Source organism: Ciconia boyciana, chromosome 3 (genome assembly GCF_034638445.1).
Source record: "Ciconia boyciana chromosome 3, ASM3463844v1, whole genome shotgun sequence".
NCBI lineage: Eukaryota > Metazoa > Chordata > Aves > Ciconiiformes > Ciconiidae > Ciconia > Ciconia boyciana.
In genome coordinates, this window is record NC_132936.1 from 23,571,050 (window position 1) to 23,592,549 (window position 21,500).

Here is a 21,500-nt window from a genome sequence, read left to right on the forward strand (position 1 = left end):
AGGGAAGTCTTGCCTGGGACCTGGGCAGCTTCCCGCTGCCGGTTCCCTGCTCTGAGTGCTTGGAGGATGGGGATGTAGGGCAGAGAGGGGCCAGGCAGGGCCAGGCTCAGTGCCCGGAGTCACTGCGAAATCCTCCGGGCCCCCCGGTGTGTGCTGGCTAGGGATAGACACCCAAGAGCTACTTCACAGCTGCATACTGTTAGCTGTGCCGGCACCCCGTGGCTGGAGGATGTGGGGGTAGCGGCCAGGGTGTTCTTCCGTGGGACCCTTATCTTCATTTTGCAGGTTTCTTACCTTGATGAGAATAAAAACCTCACTGTCTGTGTTTCCCTCCAGTACACGCTATCTGCTCTCCCCCTACCTCCATCTTTGTTGCCTGCCCTTCGGAGATCAGGGAGTGAGCAGTTAACTGCAAGACTTGAGCCCACCCAAATCAGCACTTTGTAAGCTGAGAGCTCATATTCTGGTTTTGGTTTGGTTTTGTCCTGACTAGAACACGTTTAAGCTATTGCAGCTGTTTCTTTCTGGGGAGTTTTTTAACCAGACTGAAGAAAACTGAATTTTATTTTTTTAATACCTTTGGAAGAGTGGGAAATAACTTTGCATGTGAGTGTGTAAGTCTTAACATGGCTGCTGGTTCTTTTTTTTAATCCTTCCCTGTTTTCTGTAGCTTCAACTTTGGCCATAGTCATAGGAATCTATTTACACAGGTGCACAAAGCAAGGTTTTAAAGCCATTTTTAAAATGCTTTGGTCTGTCACAGGAAACTGTTGGCAGTGGGTTGAGAGTGATGGTGCCAGGATCGGGCACAGAGTGTCTGAGCAAGAGACTGAGGAGTGGTGGGAGGAGAGGGGTGTGCTCCGGGGCACTGCCCTGCAGCTGGCGTTCCCAGCCTGTGACAAAAGGCTTTGAGGGTTGCCTTGTTGGGGATGGGGATGAGGAGCCTAGGAACACAGTAGTTGGTGGATGGAGAAGTCAGAGGGGCTGCTGCACCTGGATGGGTTACTGGGAGGTGGAGAAGTCAGGAAACGAGAGAAGGGGTTTGGCGGAGGATGAGGAAAGACAGAAACTTTAGGATTGCTGAGAAACCACTCCACTTTATACCTATTCTCTGTATCCATTCCTTGCACTCTCACTTCTCCTCAGGTCTTGTGGTGGATGTCACAGTATTTTCCCAGCACATCTCCTATAATCTTTCAGAGCCTATGACAGACTTGCCTTGCTTATTATTTTTTTCTGTCCATTGACAAGTATGGGAAGGTTGGAGGTGGGATTTTTAATTGTAAGTGCTGGTATGACTTCCCTTAAAGTTATCTTTTTATTATGAGTTTTGATTATTTTTTATTTATTTTACAATGGGAAGGTTTTTGTGCTATTAAATGTTTCTAGTCTATGAACCAGATGCTGTTCTTAATTATACTGCTGTAATGCCAGAATCATCATGTTGGAGGTGATCGCATCCTGGCCCAGCCTAGTGGAGCCAGATGCTGGACCTGTCCCTTTGTTTTCAACTCAGTAGGCCTTCTCTTTCCTGATGCTTTCATCTCTTGCCAAATAACTCTTCTGACATCAAGCTGAGGGTTTTTCCATTGGACTTCTATTACAGGGCACACCAAATATTTTCTTTGTTTTTTAGTTACATTTTAACCTGTTTTATCTGGCTTTCTCAAAATGTTTAAAAAATGTTAATTAGTGTTCCAGAGCATTTCTCTGGGATAGTTTCCTTACCTTGCAAATGGATATATTAATGTATGAGATGGTTACACCCATGGTCATACAACGAGGCTATGATAGAGCTGAGGAAAAACATGCCCTTCCCGGTTCCCATGCACTTGGGAATTACAAGACTGTGCATCCGCCCCTGGTAGTGTCTCCTTGCCCAACCCTCTGGCACTGTTGATCTCCATCTTCTCAGGTGCCAGCAACCTCTGCAGGTTCTTCAGCCTTTGAGAATTCTTCAGATTCACTATTTTGAAGTATAGTCAGAAATATACTTGCCAGGGTGTGTGTTCCACCAAATGATGCTTGTGGGTACAGTTGGTGCATTGTTTCCATACGGTTTGTAAGAGATGTGCGCAACTTAATATGCCATTAGCTTAGACTAAGCGACTTTGTCCCTCTCTACATAGTTGCCAGCGTAGCGCAAAGGCACCTGGCTGAGTTTCGGAAAGTACAGCGATGCACAGGAGTGACAGTCTGTTAGTTGGGTCGGAGCTTCCCTAAATGATAATTTTCCCTCAGTTGTCTGTGTATCAGTAGGCAGACTGGGCAACATGCATGATATACGCGAATACTTTAGCATGAAGTTTGCACTGCAGGCTTTTTGAAAAGATTGTGTCTTTTTATACACTGTAGCTTTCTCATGACCTAACGCGTTTAAAGGAGCATTATGAAAAAAAGATGAAAGATTTGATGGCAAACACTGTGGGAGCAGTAGAGATTCAGCAACTAAAGCAAAAACATGAGCTGAAGGTAGTGTAGTTGATTTTTGTAACTAGCTATGTTTAAATGATTGCTTTTTTTCAACACAGACAATGTTGTCTTTTTCTTTTAATAATAACTTGAAAAAGCAGGCAATAATTGGTACGAAATGAGTTCTAAATGTGCTGTGTTATCATGCAGTTTGTCTTAAAAGTACTTTGTCGAGGACATTTTCTCTTGCTTATTTTTAATGGTAACAGTTTTGGAAGATGCGACAGGGCATTGTCCTTCCCTGCTGACTGGTGCCCTTGTCCCAGAGCGTGAGCCCGGCGTACAGCCCCTGCGCCTGGCTGAGACCCGGGTGAGCTCTGCAGGGCTGGCCTGACCCTGGCTCTCCGGCCACGCGGGGACAAATTGCAGCAGTCAGAATCTTGGTACTCTCCATTGTGAATGGAGCCAGTATGAAAGGCTGGGTTTTTACTAAAAGCTTTGGCTCCAACCGAGAAATTGCCTGATTGCAGCAAGACAGCTTTGTTTGTGTTCTGATGTCGCTGATGATGCCAGCATAGCTCTGACAGTAGTGGGGATTTTATGCTGTGGTGGCATTTTGGGAAAGCAAAAGTACAAAGCAGGGGTTTATTTATAAACATTTCCTAGCAAAACAACCCCCTTTTTTTTTTTTTTGCATGAAATTTATTTTTGCTGTAGTAGTATACTATAAAATTATGCAGTTCTTGATTAAATCAACTTATTTCTTCAATTAATGAAATTATTAGTTGTAACATTTTCTGCAAAACAGTGTTTATTTAAGAATATAGTTAATATAGAACTGAATCTAGGGGATTATCTTTAGGTCAGAAATACTTTGACAGAGTTAGTGCGACATTGGAAAATGGACAAGAACCCTGGCTATTAATGACCTGTTCATAGTATTTATTTGCTATATAATGTAAAGCTGAGCATTTGAGACTATTTTGAGTTCAGATGTTTGATACAGAAGGGTTCTTAAGCACTTCTCCTATTTTAGGCTTGCATACAATATTGACATGAAGTTCCTTTCTCTAGGTTTGATTTTATTAAGAAAAAGTACAGGTGCTCAGATCTGAACTTTGATGGATCTGTGTACTTACTATATATTCCTTTGACTTTGGGCTATATTTATAGCCTAAACTACTTGACAGTGTTCTTTTTAAAGATACTTTGGTCAAAAGTATTCTGTGTGGTATGCTCAAATGTGTTCCTATTATTCACTGAACATGCAGACTGTATTTTTTATCTTACAGATGCAAAAGCTTATGAGAGCTGCTAGGGAAGGTACCAAAGATGGGCTCGAAAAGACAAAAGCAGCAGTGAAAAAGGGCCGTTCTTTCATTAGAACAAAATCTTTTATTTCTCAAGGTATGTGCCAGTTATACTGTGTTTGTTACTCTCTCTAGTCATTTCTGAAAAAGGAAGTGAATGGCCTAGCAGGTTTTTGTACTAGGAGCTGAGTACTGGATGCATGAAATCAGCTTTATATCAATAAAGTATGGTATAATATTCAGTTCAGATGACAGTATGGTCAATGCATCTTGAGTAATTTTAGGTTTTGGGCAAGAACCTGAGTGACCTGAGAAACCTGAGGACCACAGAGAAGGGTCCACTTAAAAACAACAAATCCTACCAGTGTCATAGATGCTATCTAGGTATTGGTATATGGGAGTATGGAAATCATTTTAAGGTGCTAATTCTGTCCAGTTCCCTCCATCGAGTAACTCCTGAATGTCAGGAAAGTCTGCTGATCTGACATGGTTTTCAGTGGAGTGATAGCTGACTACTCAAAAAGTTTGTTGTGGCCAAGGGATAACAAACGCTTTCTGTGCTTGAGAGTGGAAGTAGGGGAAGAGACTGTTCTGCTTTATCACAGTTTGGTGGTTTTTGATGAAAGCTTGAGTTTGGATCGGGAAAACAGAAAGTGGTCTAAAATCAAAAAGCTAAAAGTATTTCTGTTCTTTCTCTAGTTAAGAATAAACGTCAGCCTTCTGTCATGAACCTCAGCAGCAGCAGTCCACAGTTAATTTTTGCAAGAGGCAGGGGGTAGTAACTAAATACAAATTTACTTCTTCAGGATAAGTCTGAGAGGTAGTATGTCTTTCTGCTCAACTAATTGAATGGTTGTAACTTCAGAGCTTATAAAACTACAATTTTAGGAGGCTAAAACCACAAGACTGGAACAACACATTTTTAGTGAGCGAGCTAACGTAAAGCTGCATCCTAACTGTAAGGATCAGAACACATCTTCCATCCCTGTCATGGCCTCTAACTGCTTCTGTACTTACCTAATTCACATACAGAAAATAGAAAGTTATTTGCACAAACTTTAGTGATCAAAAATGTATCCTCAGCTTCTTGCTGTTGCACAGGAGAAAATGATCTGCTTCAGCAGGGCAGTATAACAGTGGATCTGCCATTCCTCGTTATATTTCTAGAGGGTTAGGTAGCAAATAGAGGGTATCTGTGGACGGTTTAATCCCTTAGCCACTTACCAAATCAGCAGAATGCTGGTGACAAATTTGTCGAATAAACTCATTAATTCCTTCCAGCCAACAGATCTGCTTCCCTTACTTCCCTCTTCGTTTTAAGACAGTTTCTCATACTGTCCTTTCCTTATCTCTCCTTTGCTCCTGTCTGCATGTTTGGCTGGCAGCATACTGCCACCTATCACTGCACTTTGGTGGTGCTTTTTACACAAAATCAGTATGTAAGGAGCAATGCAGAATCCCTTGCTCTAATTTCTGATGAAAGCCAACGTTTTGGTGCATTTGGCTACTTACTTTAGTTCAGTTATGGAAGGGTGTATGGAGTTTTTTAAGCTGGATCATATTATGGGTCTGTTTAATTTCTTCTCAAAGGTTATTTATTTCAAAACTGCCAGCCCTGGAGCTGCAGTGTTTTAACCCTAGTTGTCATGTCCTGCACCCTGGACAGCCCTGTTCTGGCTGTGAAGAGGGAGTAGTCAAGCAAAAGGTGCATAAGCTGTCTCCTGCTGTGTGGATTTTAGGATTTTGAGATACCTTTGAAAGATGTTCTGTATTAGAGCGCCTATCAGTGGTGGTATTTATGTGATTTCACAGGTGATACAGAAGTGCTGGGAAATTGCTTTTGTTTGATAAGTGAAAATAAGACTGCTGTGTAATTACTGTGCTAGGATCTTTGCTTCCCCCCCCCCCTTTCAGTCTACGTGAAGTAGAAGTTGACATTTCGGTTATTCAATTGTTTGTAGATCATAGATCATCATGTCTGGAAGAAGAAGAGCTAAATTTATTTATTGATGTGGACTGTATGCATACGGAAGCAATTATGACTCCAATGCCTGAAGGATTATCACAGCAGCAGGTAGTAGGCTTTTGGAAATATGGTCTTCTGCCTCTTTTTCCTCCCCTTTTGCTCTATATCAGTGGATCCCAGGTGCCTTGCTCTTCAAACATACTGGTGTTTAACATAAATTAAGTGGACATCAAATTCAGAACTGAATAAGTAGTTTTTTTAAAATTGGTATGTGTGCATATAGTTGCATCAGTCCTGAATTCAGCCAGAAATGCAAAATGCTGTTTTGCATTATAAAATTATCTATAATAATTATATTATTTCACTACCTGAACACTTAAAACTAAATGTGATGGTTGTGAGTGAAAAAGAAAATAGTTTAAACATTTTTATTGAGTCAGAAGACATTGCTCCAGGTGTTCCAGGAGTTTTATTTTAAATGTAGAGAATATCCTGTATGCTCTCTGAATCTTAAGGTTTCTCCTGATTAAAAAAAGCTTGTCCCTACTAAAGTCAAGTCTACAGAAGAGTATATTTTGCTGTTCTCCACCTCAAACTGTATAGTCACTGTGGAAACCACTTTAAAAAACCCCTGAAATCAGCATCAGTTAGAAATTTTGGCTGAAAATAAATCCTGTGGGTTCATGTTACTGTATTGTTATGATGAGTAGTAACTAAATGAGAGTTTTTAGCTTCTTGTGGTGTCAAGTCATGAGTTGATCAGTACCTTCAGAAAATGAGCAAAAAAACAAATTAAGGGGCAGTTGAGGAGAGTGGTATAAGTTGGTTGGGTTTTTGTTGGGTTGGTGGTTTTTTTTTTTGTTTGCTTCGTGAAGTTTATTTTTCTAATGTGTTTAGCACAGTGAAGTGCTAGTCTTGTAACAATGCAACTACCAAACTGTGTTGCATTACTGTAAGATTTCATTATAATGTAAGATCTCAGCATCCATCTGAATACTGTCTTTTCCTTCTTTCCAAATAGGTTTTTTGTAGGTAATTAAAAATAAATGTACCCTCTTCTGGAAAAAAATGGAGTGCTCTTAATTTGGAGCAAACTAGTAATTGTTGTGTAGGTCATGGTGTATGTCGCTTATCGACCCAGGAGGAGCTGCCCAAGTGGGCAGGAACGGAGTTAGGAAAGCCAAAGCTCAGCTGGAGCTAGTGAGGTGTGAAGGGCAACAATGAAAGCTTTCTTATATGTACATTGCCAGCAAAAGGAAGGCTAAGAAAAATATGGGGCCGCTGCTGCTGCTTGATGGGGCAGGGACCTAGTGACAAAGGGCACTGAAAAGACCGAGGTACTCAATGCCACCTTTGCCTCAGCTTTTACTGGTGAGGTTTGTCCTCAGGCCTCCAAAGCCCCTGAGCCTAGAGGCAGGTCCTGCTGGAGTGAAGCATTACCTGCAGTTAGGGGGACTGAGGCCAGCTGGACATACAGGTGTCTGTGGGACCAGATGGGATGGATTTAAGGGTGCTGAGAGTAAAGCCTTCCTCTGTCATCTAAGATCACAGTGATCTTAGTGATTGGAAAAAAGTGATTGGCAAAATTCACAGTGATTGGAAAAAAGTAAATGTCACACTCTAATCCTCAAGAAGAGCAAGGAGGATCCAGGCTGATCTCACCTCAGTCCCCGCGAAGGTGATGGCGCGAATGCTCGTGGGAGCTTTTCTGGGTTCGGAAGGACAGGAGGGTGACTTGGAACAATCAGCATAGATGGACCAGAGTCCACTTGTGCCTGACCAGCCTGAGTCCCTTTGAGCTGACTGGCTTGTGGACAGAGGAGAGCAGAGGATGTCATTTACTTCTGCTTGAGCAAGGCTTTCAGCAGTCTCCAGAAGTACCCTTGTAGCCATATAGGTATGGGTGGACTAGAAGATAGGTGGACAACAGGTGAGGACACCATGCTCAGAAGGTTGTAGTCCATGGGTCAAAGTCCAGCGGGTGGCCAGTGTTAGTGCTGTCCCTCAGAAGCGGATACGGGACCTGTGATGTTTAATGCCTTTATTAACGACCTGGGTACCAGCTGCAGCGCACATTTGGAGGTGATACCAAATTGGAGGGGTGCGGCTGGCCATGTGTGGGAAGGTGGGGCTGCTGGTCAGCATGGCTTTGGTTGGCAGATAAACTCAAGCAGCTCAACGGAGGCCAACACGAGTCCTGGCTCTGGGACAGAGTAACCCTGTGCCATGGGGGGCCGTGTGCCAGCTGGGGGCCGGCAGCCTGCACAGCAGCCCTGGGCATCCTGCACAGCAGCCCTGGGCATCCCAGCTGGAGAGGGTGAAGGCCAGAAGCACTATCTAGCCTGGACTGCTCTGCCACAAACAAGCTGACTTTACCAATGTGCTTGTTTTAAACAGCAGGTGGCACAATAGCTTTTGTTTAAAACCTGGTACCTGTTTAAATACTATGTCCCACGTTGGGTTTCAGTCATGATAGCTTTTGCTTCATTTTAATACTGGGACCTGAATTCTTACAGTGAGTTGTTTATGTTTGTATGCTACTGTTACTAGCAAAAACGTGAATATAAATGTAAGACTTACATGCAAGCCTCTCGTAAGTTGTGCGTATCTATTGCAATAACCTGTAGGCACTATTAAGTATCTATTTTATGTATTATAGAGCCTGAAAAAAACATTTTCTGCAGATGTTTATTCTTTTCAGAAGAATGAACTGTGACTAAAAGTAGAGTTACTATCCTTTACCAGAGCAGCTGATACATTATACCAAATAAGATACTGTTAAATCCATTCTAAACGCAAATTAGACAGAACTAATTTTACCATATATATCTTTAAGCAAGGACTCAGATAATTTTGAAGTCTTCCTTTGAAATGCCAGTACTTGAAAGAAAATCCTTGCATAACCTGCACTTAACTTAATAATGCAAAATACAAGTGTGGAGAATTAAAGGCAGCCGTGGTAGAGGAGGCAGGAGGCCATGGGGATCAGGAGTAGAGAGAAGTAAGTCTGAGATTTGAGTTTCATGGTCATTTAGGCTGGCTTAAAATAGCAAAAGAAGCAGTTTTGCCTTCCCTTGTAGTTGTGGGGAGTGGTTTGATCCTGCCCTTGTGCTGTCTTCTCCCTTAAACAGAGTTCTGCTTTTGAAAGCCCTGGGATGAGCTGGATTAGGAAATGGATTTGGGTGAAAACAAATCCTTAAAACCAGCCAGAAATGTAATCAATAACAGTAGGAAGTTTAAATTTTAAATCAAATAGATTCTCCAGTCCTTCCTGGCATGTCACCTGCACATGCATACAATGTGTGTTTCAGCTGAATTGCAGAAACAGGAGGTGGAGAAGGAGGTGTGATAAATAGCCTGTAGTTTGTAAACATGAAATATGGTAGTATTTCCTGAAGCTCTTACAACTCTATCAGTTGGTATGAATATAGATGAGACTGGGTTTTCACTTATGCATGGTAATGCCCAAAAAAGAAAGCTGACTTACTCAGGTACTTTCTCAGTGGTACAGTTTATATGGCCTTACCTTAAAAAGGCGATTAATGTTTTCTTGTTTGTCCTTCAGGTTACTTCTAATAAATTTATAAAGCATATTAAAAAAAGAAGATTAATCTTGAAGACTGATTTTGAAAACTGGTTACCTATTTTGCAGCAATTCACTGAAGTAGCCATCATAATCTCTACCTATTATTATTTATATTAATGCCTAAATTTATACATCTTTCAAAAGTTTATACAAAGTTTATACATTTATACAAGTTTCAAAAGTAAAGCTTGGAATTGCAACAGTCAGCAAAGATTATAGATACAATAACTGTTGTGTTCTTTAAAATAAATAAATAATTTTAGAGTAATAGTAAATTTAATTACTTTTGAAGAAGTACAGTAGTATTTTATTGCAGTATTGAAATTGCTTTGTGTTTCTTGTGCTTTATTAATGTGAGAATTTTATCATCAGCATTCCCAACTATGATGAATGTGTTACCTGATTAGAGCTTCAGACAAAACTTTGTTTCTTAACAGGTTGTGAGGAGGTATATTTTGGGCTCTGTAGTTGACAGTGAGAAGAATTACGTGGATGCTCTCAAAAGAATCCTGGAGGTACCTTAATATCTTTGCATTTCATAATTTGGAAATTTGAAAAATAGTCAAATCCTCAAAGAATCTGTAGCATGACTCACATAGATTTTGCTACTGATGCTTCATGCCAAATGTTTAGAGATTTTGTTTGTGTATAGTTACATAAGTTGTTTTTTTCTGCTTGTAGAAGACCCTTTTTTTCTGTTTGTTTAAATCTATTTATGGTTGGTTTTTTTTCCTCCACAGCAATATGAGAAGCCCCTTTCAGATATGGAACCAAGATTATTGAGTGAAAGAAAACTCAAAATGGTCTTTTATCGAATTAAGGAAATTCTTCAGTGCCATTCAATGTTTCAGATTGCACTGGCGAGTCGTGTATCTGAGTGGGACTCTGTTGAAATGATTGGTGATGTCTTTGTTGCTTCAGTAAGCAAATGCATCTGAACAGATAATCTGTTTTTATTTTAGGCTTGTTATTCCATCTCCATATCTCTCTGCCTAACCTGGCTACTTTATTCCCATATTCTCCAATGCCTGTGGCAACTGTCAGAGAATGTGTGTACCATCCTGGTAAGGAAACTGTCACCAACACATGTCTTTGGCTCGGTTGGCAGATGTGAAAGGATTGTGGGCAAAATTTTCAGGCTTTGATCAAGCTTTCAGACATTTAGGTAACCAGTTTCTTTTTCTGAGGAGATAGATTCACAAACCCACCAAAATTAAGGTGAGATTGAGGTTCAGCATCTCTTAAAAAGTAGGTAGTCATACATAGTATGTTTGTTGGGACTAGAAAAAAACCACAGTAGGTGATGTCCTGAATTCTTGGATTTGAACTGAGCCTGGGGCACAGGTAAAGAGTATTTTTAAAACACTATCCCACCCTTAATGGAAGTCCATCAGGTAAAGGACTAACTAGCCACTGCTTTAAATTAGAGAAAACAAGAAGTGGCCTTGGTTGATGGAAAGAGATTGTTCCCACTGTGAGTGTGTGGGCAGAAAAGGCTGCCTACCTGCTGGTTTTAGTACTTTGTTGCCACCCATCTGCTGGAAATTAACACCTTTTCATGCCTGCTGTAAGAGAGCTGGGATCTGTGTCTCAAGTGCTTTGACCCCATTTCAGTCAAAATAAAACAGTTACTAAAGATTTGCTCTTTAACGCAAACCTGTCTTGTTTTGACTGAAGCAAGTTAGGGAGCGTTAATGAGACCAGCTCCGCAGAAGAGAGGGATAAAATTACTAAGGAGGCAGTGGGCAGCAGTCTTACCCTTCACATGGCTGTTCGCAGGCCACACAATCTGTGTGCTTTCCTGGTAAACCCTTACCAGCAGAGCATGGAGCAGGAAGGCCCTGGGACTTCGCTGTCACCAAATCTGGAAGATAGGCAGCAGTGAGATGATCAAGGGATCTCAGCAGTTGCTTTGAATCTCACTGGATGCCCTTTGATTGCCCATAGTCCCCAGGTTCTGCCCTAGTGTCGTAGCCAAAATGAAGCTATTTCTGTAAATTTACATTTTGTAATTCACAGCTGTTACATCTTTAGATTTCCAACCTGTCTTCTACAGAAAGGTTATTTTGGGCATCACCAGTATTTCTGTAGATCCAGCACTAGGCCAAGCAAAGCCCTTAGCTCCGAGCAAGGCAAGTCCTTAACAGTCAGAGGTTTAGATAGTTATGCTTTCAGGGATCTTTTGTATTTATAGTTAAGGTTTACCCTTTTATGTTTTCAGTTTTCTAAATCTATGGTATTGGACGCATACAGCGAATATGTAAACAACTTCAGTACAGCTGTAGGGATTCTCAAGAAAACATGTGCTACCAAACCTGCCTTTTTAGACTTCTTAAAGGTGAGTTTGTTCAATCTTAAAACAGCTGAGCACATGATATAAATAAGACAATAAATTATAAGTTAGGAGGAAATTTGAGTGCTGATACTGTATATTGTGCGACTGTTTTAAGGACTTTGGTTTTATGTTTTATGGGTTTGGCACAAAAAATCCCCAGAGTTTTTAGTTTCATTACTGTATTTTCAGAATAATAACATGATGTTGGATCTAGGATGTATTTTGAAGTGCAGAGTGGTTTTGTTGTTGTTCAGATCAGTTTATTGGTGTTTGCATGACTGTACTTTGGTAAAACACTGGGATTCTTTCATAGCAGGTGAGCTTCAAATAATAGTTCACCATCTGAGGTTGTATTCACCAACTTCTTTGTATTGTGCAGAGTAGTGTAACTAGATTTCTGTTCCACAACCATTTCCTAGTATTTTGAAAATCATGTTTTCAATTTGGGGTTGAAATTGAAAATTTTTGTGCAGAATACATACTACCCTGATGAATATGATGCTTCTAATGATGTGCATTGAGAGCTTGCTACATGCAGTAGAAGTGTGTGAATCCCTAGGGATGATAGCTTACAGAGGGTACACAAAATCAATTGCAGGGCTTTTAGGGTGTCTGTGACACTGCTGAGAGCCTGGAAGCTCTGCTTGTCCCATTCCCCCAGAGTCCTGGACTGAGTTGTGTCTCTCGGAGCTGTCACCCTGTCGGGTCTGTTGCAGTGGTCCACCAAACACTGAAACTGGGTGCCCTAGGCAAACTAAATAGTGAAGCTCTTAGGTTGCCTGGAGGAGGGTGGCAGGGCGGCTGATTCCTAATCTGCCTTCAGATCTTAAAATTAACTAACAACTTTTTGTAGTGTGGCCAGCACTACGTAGGATTATATTGTGAAAGCCATAGGCACCACGAAGATCAAACTCTCTAGTGAGCGCGTAGTCACTTTGTACCTCTCACGCTGTTAAAAGCCCGCTGTTCCAATAGAGGCATAACTTAAACCTCTCATCACTGCTTGTCATTGCTGGCACTGGTACTGCTCAGAGCTGGGAACTCACAGCCAAACTCTGAGAACAGAAGACATTTCTGTACCTTCCTTTTTTTGTTTGCCCAGCAGCAACAAAGACCATAATCTTCACTGCTGCTGTTTGGGCAAAAAAAATGTTTGTGGAGATAAGTATGAAAACAAATTGTTGTGAAGCTGGTAGTTGTAGCAAAAAATAGCAATTTAAGCACAACACCAGTTAAATATTATTTGGGTTTGCTTTGTTTTTAATACTGAGTATTTCCTCTACTTTCCTTGTTTTGGGTTAGCTGTGATTCTGGCCAAAATATTTCCAAATGCTGAAGTGCCTTACACAAACAGGGCTTTCTGCACATGCAAATGAAGTTTGTCTGGTTTTATCTGCCAGTCCTGATAACCCAAATAATGGATTCCTATGTTTTTCTTTCCAAACATAAATCAATGTTCTTTTCCTTAGTTTTGTTTAATAAAGAAAATGAAAATCTCTTTGTTTGCATAGCACTGAGATTATGATGTTTTCCTTAGATTTCCTCTTAAAAACACATAGGTAGTTAGAAATTTATAGTCTCTTAGCCCCAGGAAACAGAGCAGCAATAGTAAATTATGGACTATAAATCAACAGATCACTTACATTTTTCGAATTTAAGACCTTGAACAAGTACATTCCCTTTGTGCTTGAAGTTAAACACATTTCAGTGCCCTGCTTATGTAAAAAGCAGGAATGTGCTGTATCGATATATACCTAGGCGCTGTATTGCTGGTGCGGCTTTATCCCAGCTGTATTTATTTAAGGAGGATATTTCAGTTCAGTGACACTCCGTCATTTTAATAGTGATTTGGGTTTTTTTAGAGATTTTAAATGAAATCTTTATAGTAAATAGAATCTTTACAGTACCACTGTTACAATTAATGTAAATGATGTAGAAGAATTTTCAGGAAATGTTTTCCTTTCATTCTGTAACTGATGGAAATAACGCTCATGGTAGTAAACAGTGTGGCTTTCTTGCATTGCAGCAGTGCCAGGAGTCAAGCCCCGATCGAATTACACTGTATGGTTTAATGATGAAACCTATCCAGCGCTTTCCACAGTTCATTCTGCTATTGCAGGTAAATAATATTTACCAACAGGATGCTCTTGTATTCCTATGTGGTTTGCTTTTGGGATTGCATGGTAGCTGTCTTCTGCTGGAGGAGCATGCTGCAGTGGAAGTGACCACTGGATCATGGGGAAGTACAAAGAAAAAATTTCAGTGCATCATAATGTGCTGATCTTATAGTCTGATTGCAGGGACAGGCAGTAAATACACTGCAGTAAATCTTAGTAGGTTAGATTTAGGCTAGATTACTTGCTAGGTTAGATTTAGCTTGTAAGTCACTTTGCAGTGAAGCTGTAGTTCAAATGTGCTACTTGTTCATATTGGTTTGTTAGCTAATAACACTTCAAAACACCACTAGGAACTTGTGGCGTTACTTTCCATTTAAGAAAAATACAAGAGGATGTAATTCATGCCTTGGATAGGTCAGAATATATGTGGGATGTGGAACAAAAGCGCGCTCTCTCCCTGACTACTTGGCACACGGGACCTGCTGGAGTGTGTTGCGGCTCCCTTCTGACCTGCAGCATCTTATTTTCCTTCCCATGGAAACTGAGGATTTGACAGGGAGTCCTTGATTCTCTTCTTAACGGGGAGTCGAGCTGTAGGAAGAACACAGTTCCCCAGCTGCTTCTGACCTGCTCCAGACCAGCTTATGCTGTTTGTAACTCCTTCCAGACCACTGCAGGTCTATCCCAGCGAGTGCTACGAGTTATCTGTGTTTGGCAGGTGCCACAGAGGAGGGTAGGCTTTGGGATGCAGGTCTCCAGGAATTACTGTGGGAGAGTGAGCAGAGGTAGTTGTGGGGGGAGCATGTGGGTAGCTAGTCATGGCAAGAATTTTTCAGCAGAAGAAATGGAGTTTATTACAGCAGGAAGACATAGTGAATATGTAAGGATTTTCAAGCACTGTGGAAAAGAAACAAGAACTTCTTTCAAATTGTTCCACTGCATGCCTACAAAAGGGAAAGATTTTTAGATGCTCTTGCAACCTCCATGAAGTAATGTCTCCCTACTTTGGGATGAGCGTGCTGTCAGTGTTTTAGTGAGGAATAACAACAGTAATAAGAATAATACAATATTATTATGATACTAAAAATCTGAAAAGTTTAATATTAAATCAATGTTTACAGACACCTACATATTACACTATAATACTGATTTTCAAATTGTGCTTAATATTATGTGCATTTTTTAATTTACATTTTTTTACACTTATTTTTAAGTTCCTTTGCTGTACTTTCTTCCTGTAAATAAGCATTATGTGACCCCGTTCAGTATCTTTTTTAAGAACTATTAAGGTATTAAGGAAAATAAGTGATGTGCTGTTTGAATATTCATTAGGTGTTAATTGGTCTTGTTCTTTAGTTGTACTTGGGTAAAGAATGTAGCAATAACATTACATCCTGTAATCTTTTGAACTTGACTTAGAAATTAAATCTGATTTTTTTTTAATTTTTTGTTTGTTTGTTTTATCACTTCCCCTCAGGATATGTTGAAGAACACTAATAAAGGACATCCCGACAGATTACCTCTACAGATGGCTCTTACAGAACTTGAAACACTGGCAGAGAAGTTAAATGAAAGGAAGAGGGATGCAGATCAGCGCTGTGAAATAAAACAAATAGCGAAAGCCATGAACGAACGTTATCTGAACAAGGTTAGGAAATAAGAATGTGTGATGGAAGAGTTAATATATTATTAGTTTCTGGGCCTTGAGCAATCTTTGGAACAGACACCAAAGAGACGTCTGAGGTTCTTCTGTGGGTTCATTCTAGTGGTAGGTGTGAGATGCGAGCTATCTCCAGGACTGAATAGGCTCCCTGGTTAAACTACGTGTGCTGGAGTGGGCAACATGCTGAAATAGCAGCAGCCATATTAGTGTTCTTTAGCAGTGTATAGGTAAAGCTGTTTCCTCATCCTGTAGTAAAGTCTCATGCACATCTTCTGATAAATTCAAAATTGGATTTTGAAGTTTTCCTGGAACTGAGGAATTACTCCTGTATAAAGGAAGGAACCAGTTCCTTATATTGCAGTGCTTCTGACTATGGAGCAGTTCAAGATATGCTATATATTCATATCAAGAATGTGTCCAACATCTTCCTTGTTTTAAGGAACATCCCAGTCTCTTTCATTCATGTATTCAGATCAGTCAATAGAAATGTCTTTAAAGAACTGTAGAAGACATTCGGTAGGAAGGAAGTAACAGTCGTCTTCATTTGAGTTTGTCAGTAGCTATCTGTACTGTGGGTATATGTATGTTTGTCTTATTTGCGTCATACATGTTTCCTCCTTTCCCATGAGATGGGGCATAAATACCTCAATTATTGTTTTCATGAAGCTGCAGATGATTATACTGGACTCATTCTGGGATGGAGTAATGGGGACACGCTGAAGGAGTGCAAGGAGTATTTTTGTGTTCGATGCATAAAACCATAGTTTTCAGGAAAGAAGGTAGTCAACCAGAACACACTTGTTTTAGGCTATTTATAAAAAATGGGATACTGAATTTATTGTCATACTGGAACAGTATTTCCATTCTAAGTGCGTGAGAAGATGGATTCAGACATTTTACTTTCTAATTTTCATAATCCTGCTTCTTGAAGAAGCTACTAATCATCTACAAATGGTTGAAGGAGTTCAAGACACAGAATGTGCATTTTAAGAGGTGGTATAGGTTTCCTTTTGTTAGTCTATATTAACTGTAAAATCTTGTATGTTCTGTACCAGGGGGACAAATTGAGATATACCTGGATAGTCACTCCAAATTATGTAGGGCCCTGTGTGCCTTGTGGCTTAATAGTTTTGGAACAATGCCAGGCAGGGTGAAACAGGTGGTGAAGGAGGTGGATGGGTAGGAAATGGGTGAGTTACAGACCATTTTGTTCTCTTGGCCACTACGGAGGTGTATTTGACCTGTGAGGAATCAGTTCATGCTTGCACACAGTGCTGATCCTCAGCCTTTGAAGGCAAACAGCAGGAGCAATTTACATGCCATACATCTTTTGTACATGTTATCTTCTTGGCAGCCTGTGGAGACCTGCCAGCCGCACTCCTCAGCTAGCTCTGTGAGCCCAGGTGGACAGAGCAGACGAGAGTGCTCTTCCTCTTCCCACCCTGACTTCCCCCTTTGGGACGGCTGGGACCATGCATAGCACTTAAATGGGCTGTGAAGGAAGGAGTGAGGGAAGGAGACAACAGAAGTTGTGGAAGCTATGATGTCTTTCGCTAGGGGACTTTTTCAGTGTGGAAGCTTTTCAGAGCAATTACGTTCCATGTTAAGACCAAAAACTCCGTCAGGCCATATTACAGAATCACTTAGGTTGGAAAAGACCTTTAAGATCATTGAGTCCAACCGTAAACCTAACATTGCCAAGACCACCACTATACCATGTCACTAAGCACCTCATCCAAATGTCTTATAAATACTTCCAGGGATGGTGACTCAACCACTTCCCTGGGCAGCCTGTTCCAATGCTTGATAACCCTTTCAGTGAAGTAAAATTTCCTAATATCCAGTCTAAACCTCCCCTGGCGCAACTTAAAGCCATTTCCTCTTGTCCTATCACTTGTTACATGGGAGAAGGTATTGCTGGCATCAGAAGTTACTGTTTCTCTAAATGAAAAGCAAATCAGTAAGGAGGCTTAATTCACTTGGCAAATCCACCTGCGAACACTTGTACTGGGATGGCAAGTGATAACCCGTTGTATTTTCTTTTATTTTTTTGCACTGGATGTTAGATGTACCGTGTATAATACACAATGTTGATTGTTTTTAAAATCTAGCTACTCAGCAGTGGAAACAGATACCTTATCCGGACTGATGATATGGTTGAGACGGTTTACAATGACAAAGGAGAAATTATCAAAACCAAAGAACGACGACTTTTCATGTTAAATGATGTTCTGATGTGTGCAACAGTAAATATTCGGTAAGACCTGATTCCTATTTTTTAAATGATTGTTCAAGCTTCAGCTGGAATAAATGACACTGAAATTTTTTTTATTGTTTTTACTATGGCTAATGATTTCTAGTAGTAGTCATAATAACAAGATAACTAGCTTTCTTACAGTCCTCTAAATTGCCTGCTGATGTTTGGAAGTTCTAGAGTAAATTTGCAAGAAAATTATATCAGTCGGAGATTAGAGATAGAAATGCTCTTTTAGTGTCTAGTTATTGCTGTGTATTAGTCTTTAGCATTGTGCAGGTGTGCCAAGGTAGGATTTTTTTCTCTTCTTCCTTAAATTCTTACTGTCACACACACAAATCTGTAACTTGACACAAGTTGCAAATTTGAAAAAAAAAAAAAACAAACCAAAAAAACCCCCCACAAAGCTAATGCATGTAGCCAGAAAAAACCTGGAACTCACTAACAAAGTTCCAGCTGGGGAAGGGTTTTTTTCTCTGAGACCAAACATTGAAGGATTAAAGCAGAGGTGCTTTGAAGAAAGCATTTTTTCATAGTGTCTTCTGTGTTTTAGTTGGCTGTAATTATTACTGTTACTATACCTCTGTGTATGCCAAGGTACACTCACATTCAAATGTTGCTTGTATCATAAATTGCTTTATGTGATGGTACATTCTGACAGAGAAAATGTGGACCATTAAAATCTTCCTGGAACAGCTTTTAAGCATAATATGAGTTGATATCTTAATTCATTACTGAAGTATGAATACAGTACATATTTTGGTAATCGTGTGAATGCATGGTCTCATGTTAGTGAGTGAGAAGTGCCATGTAATAACTGCACTTCAGAAAACGCACAAGCTTATGTCCAATTATTGTAGGAATTGTGACTTTTTACTCCTTTACAATTTATTCATTTCTGTAGTTACACCTGGATATTTTCTTATGATTGTTTGGGAGAAAATTGCTTTTAATCATTTTTCTCTTTTCCATGACATCATTGTCTTGATTTTTTTTGTAATTGTCCCTGAAGCAGCAACATGCAGTCTGTTTTTGTTTTCCATGTGAAAAGTTCATGATTATGCCAAGTCTCTGGGTTCCTTATTAAGTCAACAGTTCTGGTGATCACTAATAGCACTGTTGTTCCCAAGGGCATTAGCTGGTTCTGAGCAACCTCCTTTGGGATGGTAATTAGGCATGCGTGTGTCATGGGGGTTTGCTAACTCTGAAAAAGTTTAATTATGGTTTTCTCTAGCAGTTAAGGTTTGCTTTCCAACTCGCTTATTTATATAACAGTGGGGTTTTAGAATAGTTGAATGCATTTCTAGCTTTATTCACTAGCAAAAAAAGGGTTTGTGACTTCCTTGGGGCATTCAGTTGCGGGTGGGTCCACCTGCAAGCTGTGTGTGTGGATTCAGGACTCCTTCATTAATTCATGGACTGCTCTTAGATTTTTAGTGCAGAAGGAACTACCTCTATCATGCAAAATACAGTTATGGACTGAAGGAAATCAACTGCCAAATTTCACATATGACACCTGTATCCAGTCCAGAATGATTGGTTCAAAATAAGTGTATGCTACAGAATGTACCGCTTGCCTGTTGGGCTCACGTAGAATGAGTTTTATTTCTCTTCATTTTAGCTGTATATGTTAGGCATCTTACCTAAGCTAGGTTTCTATTATAGCAGTGGTTTTCAAGATGCATGCCTGCAGATCAACCCTGGAGCTGTAGACTTCTTCAGAAACTTGACACTTAGCTATGCAGTATGTATGAGCTCACTTTTCTTAACCACCTTTTGTCCAACCTTTACAGAAAAAGTCAGATGTTCCAGGAACCTGGACGCCATTGGTTACAGACCAATTTTGTATGGCTGTCAAAAGATATATTTCTACAGAGTACATGACCCTCAGAAGGTCCTTCTTCACATGTAGTCTAGATGACCGTCTCTAACTGGAGACCTAACTTTGAAGTAGCAAGAGTTGGACAGGGTGGATGCTATCCCTAGTGACTGAACAGCTGTGTCCTGCCTTGTCTTGTTTTCTTTCTTCTGAACTAGATCAAGAGTTTATAAATATTTACTTAAGCTGTGGCACTTGTGGCTTTTGTTCATACTTGCCTCTTCAATGAAACAAAAGTATGGCTATGTTGTGAATAGGTAGCTGAGTAGCTGAACATCAGTGTTAAGGTGCTGTTCGCAATAAATACACTTTGCTGATTTCTCCCAAGTATTTAACTTCTCTATTTCAGTCATGCTTTCTGTGAAGCAAACCTTTTTTGTTCACTTTAAGTCCATCCTTTATAGTAAGTGTTATATATGCTTGAATGTGAATAAGGGAATGAAGGAAACAAAGGAAAAGGAGTATTAATGCCATTTCTATTCCAAGTGAGCTTCCTCAGTGCGCTGTTTCCTCTGAAATGCCTGTTGTGATACCCATTTCCTTTAGCAGCAGCAGCTCATGTGGGATTGCTCTCAGAAGCCACAACAGTTGCAAAGGTCTGCTGTAAAGAACATCCTGGGCTGCGGGGCTCAGCAGAAATGTTAGCTTGTCAGCCCTTGGGAGGTTACGTTGCCCTTCCTGCTGCCAGTAGTCATTCGAAGGTCCCATCATCCATATTTCCCTAAACATAGCAGTTACTTCTTTTTAGCACTGTTTCAAGTACTGTGCTGGCAGGCAGCACAACCTAAAAGAATTAGGAAAAGGTGGAGCCACGGTATCATCCTAAGCACTTGTATAAGGATGTCAAAATGCACGTTGATTTTAAAAGGCGGTCATTTATGTTTTGTTATAGAAATGTAGGGACTGTTGTTGGCAGTCCTGTGCTGTTTGTAAACAAGATTATCTGCACCTGCACAGCTGCTCTTTGCACTCACAGGAAAGGTCAGTCACAAAAGTCAGCCTGATGCATGTATTTGTTTCAAGTTGTGCATGGTACTCAGACTGATAAACAGCAGATTTTAGAAGCCAAAATGATAAATAGGATGCCATGAAACATAGCTGCTTGTCACAGCAATAATTTGTGCATCTTCCAGGTCTTCCTACGAAAGCAGTGGCACTGTGACAACTGGCCAGAGGTATTTATTGAAGTGGAGTGTACCGCTGGGACAAGTGGAAGTCATAGAGTATGGAAGCAGCGAGGGCCAAGGAGAGAACTGCAGGTTTCCACCCCAACACGCTGCTGAAAATGTTGTCATTAACTCTAAGCCAAGTAAGTGACGGGAGTTACTGACTTTTACAGACTATTTTGTTTGTTAAAATCCATATTTAAATTTCAATGGACTACTGAAAACAAAGGAAAGCATTTTGTGCATGAAGACTTCTGTAACATGAACAGTAATATAACCTCTTTCTTTGGAAACTGAGAATCCATAAAGTGATAGCCAGTCTCCTGCCTTGCAACATGAATTACTTGTATTTGTCCTCATTTAGTTTTATGCATGAATGCATAAAGAGTTTTAAAGCACGAATGTGTGTGGGCATGCAAAAAGGTGGTTTTGGTGTGGTATGCCAGCTGTCCCATGGTAGCTGGTTGTGTATATATTCTTTATCCCGTAGTTAAAGCAAGGAAGATTCTCTCACTAAAAACCACCAGCCACCCCATTGCTGTGGAATAAGAGTCTGGGCACAAGTGGTTACTGCAGGGCAGAAGTTATTTCTCTCAAGTCTATAGTATCCCACCCTTCAAACATAGTAACAAGTGCTTCAGAAAAAAACTTCAATTTTAATTTTAATTAATGTTTTTGAAACAATATGCCAATACATAATTTCCTCCTAGCCTCTCTCCAGAAACGACCTCAAGCTTTGAAGTTTGCAAGTCCTTTCTGTGTTTGTCAATCCCTCCTACAGGCCTGCCAGCTACCCTCAAGAGATGTATGAA

General features: G+C 40.3%; 1 protein-coding gene across 3 annotated transcripts in view; it reads left to right on the forward strand.

Moving 5' to 3' along the window:
• ARHGEF10 (Rho guanine nucleotide exchange factor 10) overlaps positions 1-21,500 on the forward strand; it is a 115,321-nt gene that overhangs the window by 39,081 nt on the left and 54,740 nt on the right. For 2 of the 3 annotated variants that reach the window (XM_072855140.1, XM_072855141.1), the window contains exons 9-18: positions 2,356-2,472; positions 3,705-3,819; positions 5,684-5,796; positions 9,712-9,789; positions 10,015-10,194; positions 11,496-11,612; positions 13,636-13,728; positions 15,204-15,374; positions 17,501-17,646; positions 20,656-20,831. In XM_072855140.1, coding sequence (XP_072711241.1) covers positions 2,356-2,472; positions 3,705-3,819; positions 5,684-5,796; positions 9,712-9,789; positions 10,015-10,194; positions 11,496-11,612; positions 13,636-13,728; positions 15,204-15,374; positions 17,501-17,646; positions 20,656-20,831 — 1,306 coding nt within the window. The remainder of the gene's footprint in view (positions 1-2,355; positions 2,473-3,704; positions 3,820-5,683; positions 5,797-9,711; positions 9,790-10,014; positions 10,195-11,495; positions 11,613-13,635; positions 13,729-15,203; positions 15,375-17,500; positions 17,647-20,655; positions 20,832-21,500) is intronic. The other variant, XM_072855142.1, reaches the window with a different exon arrangement.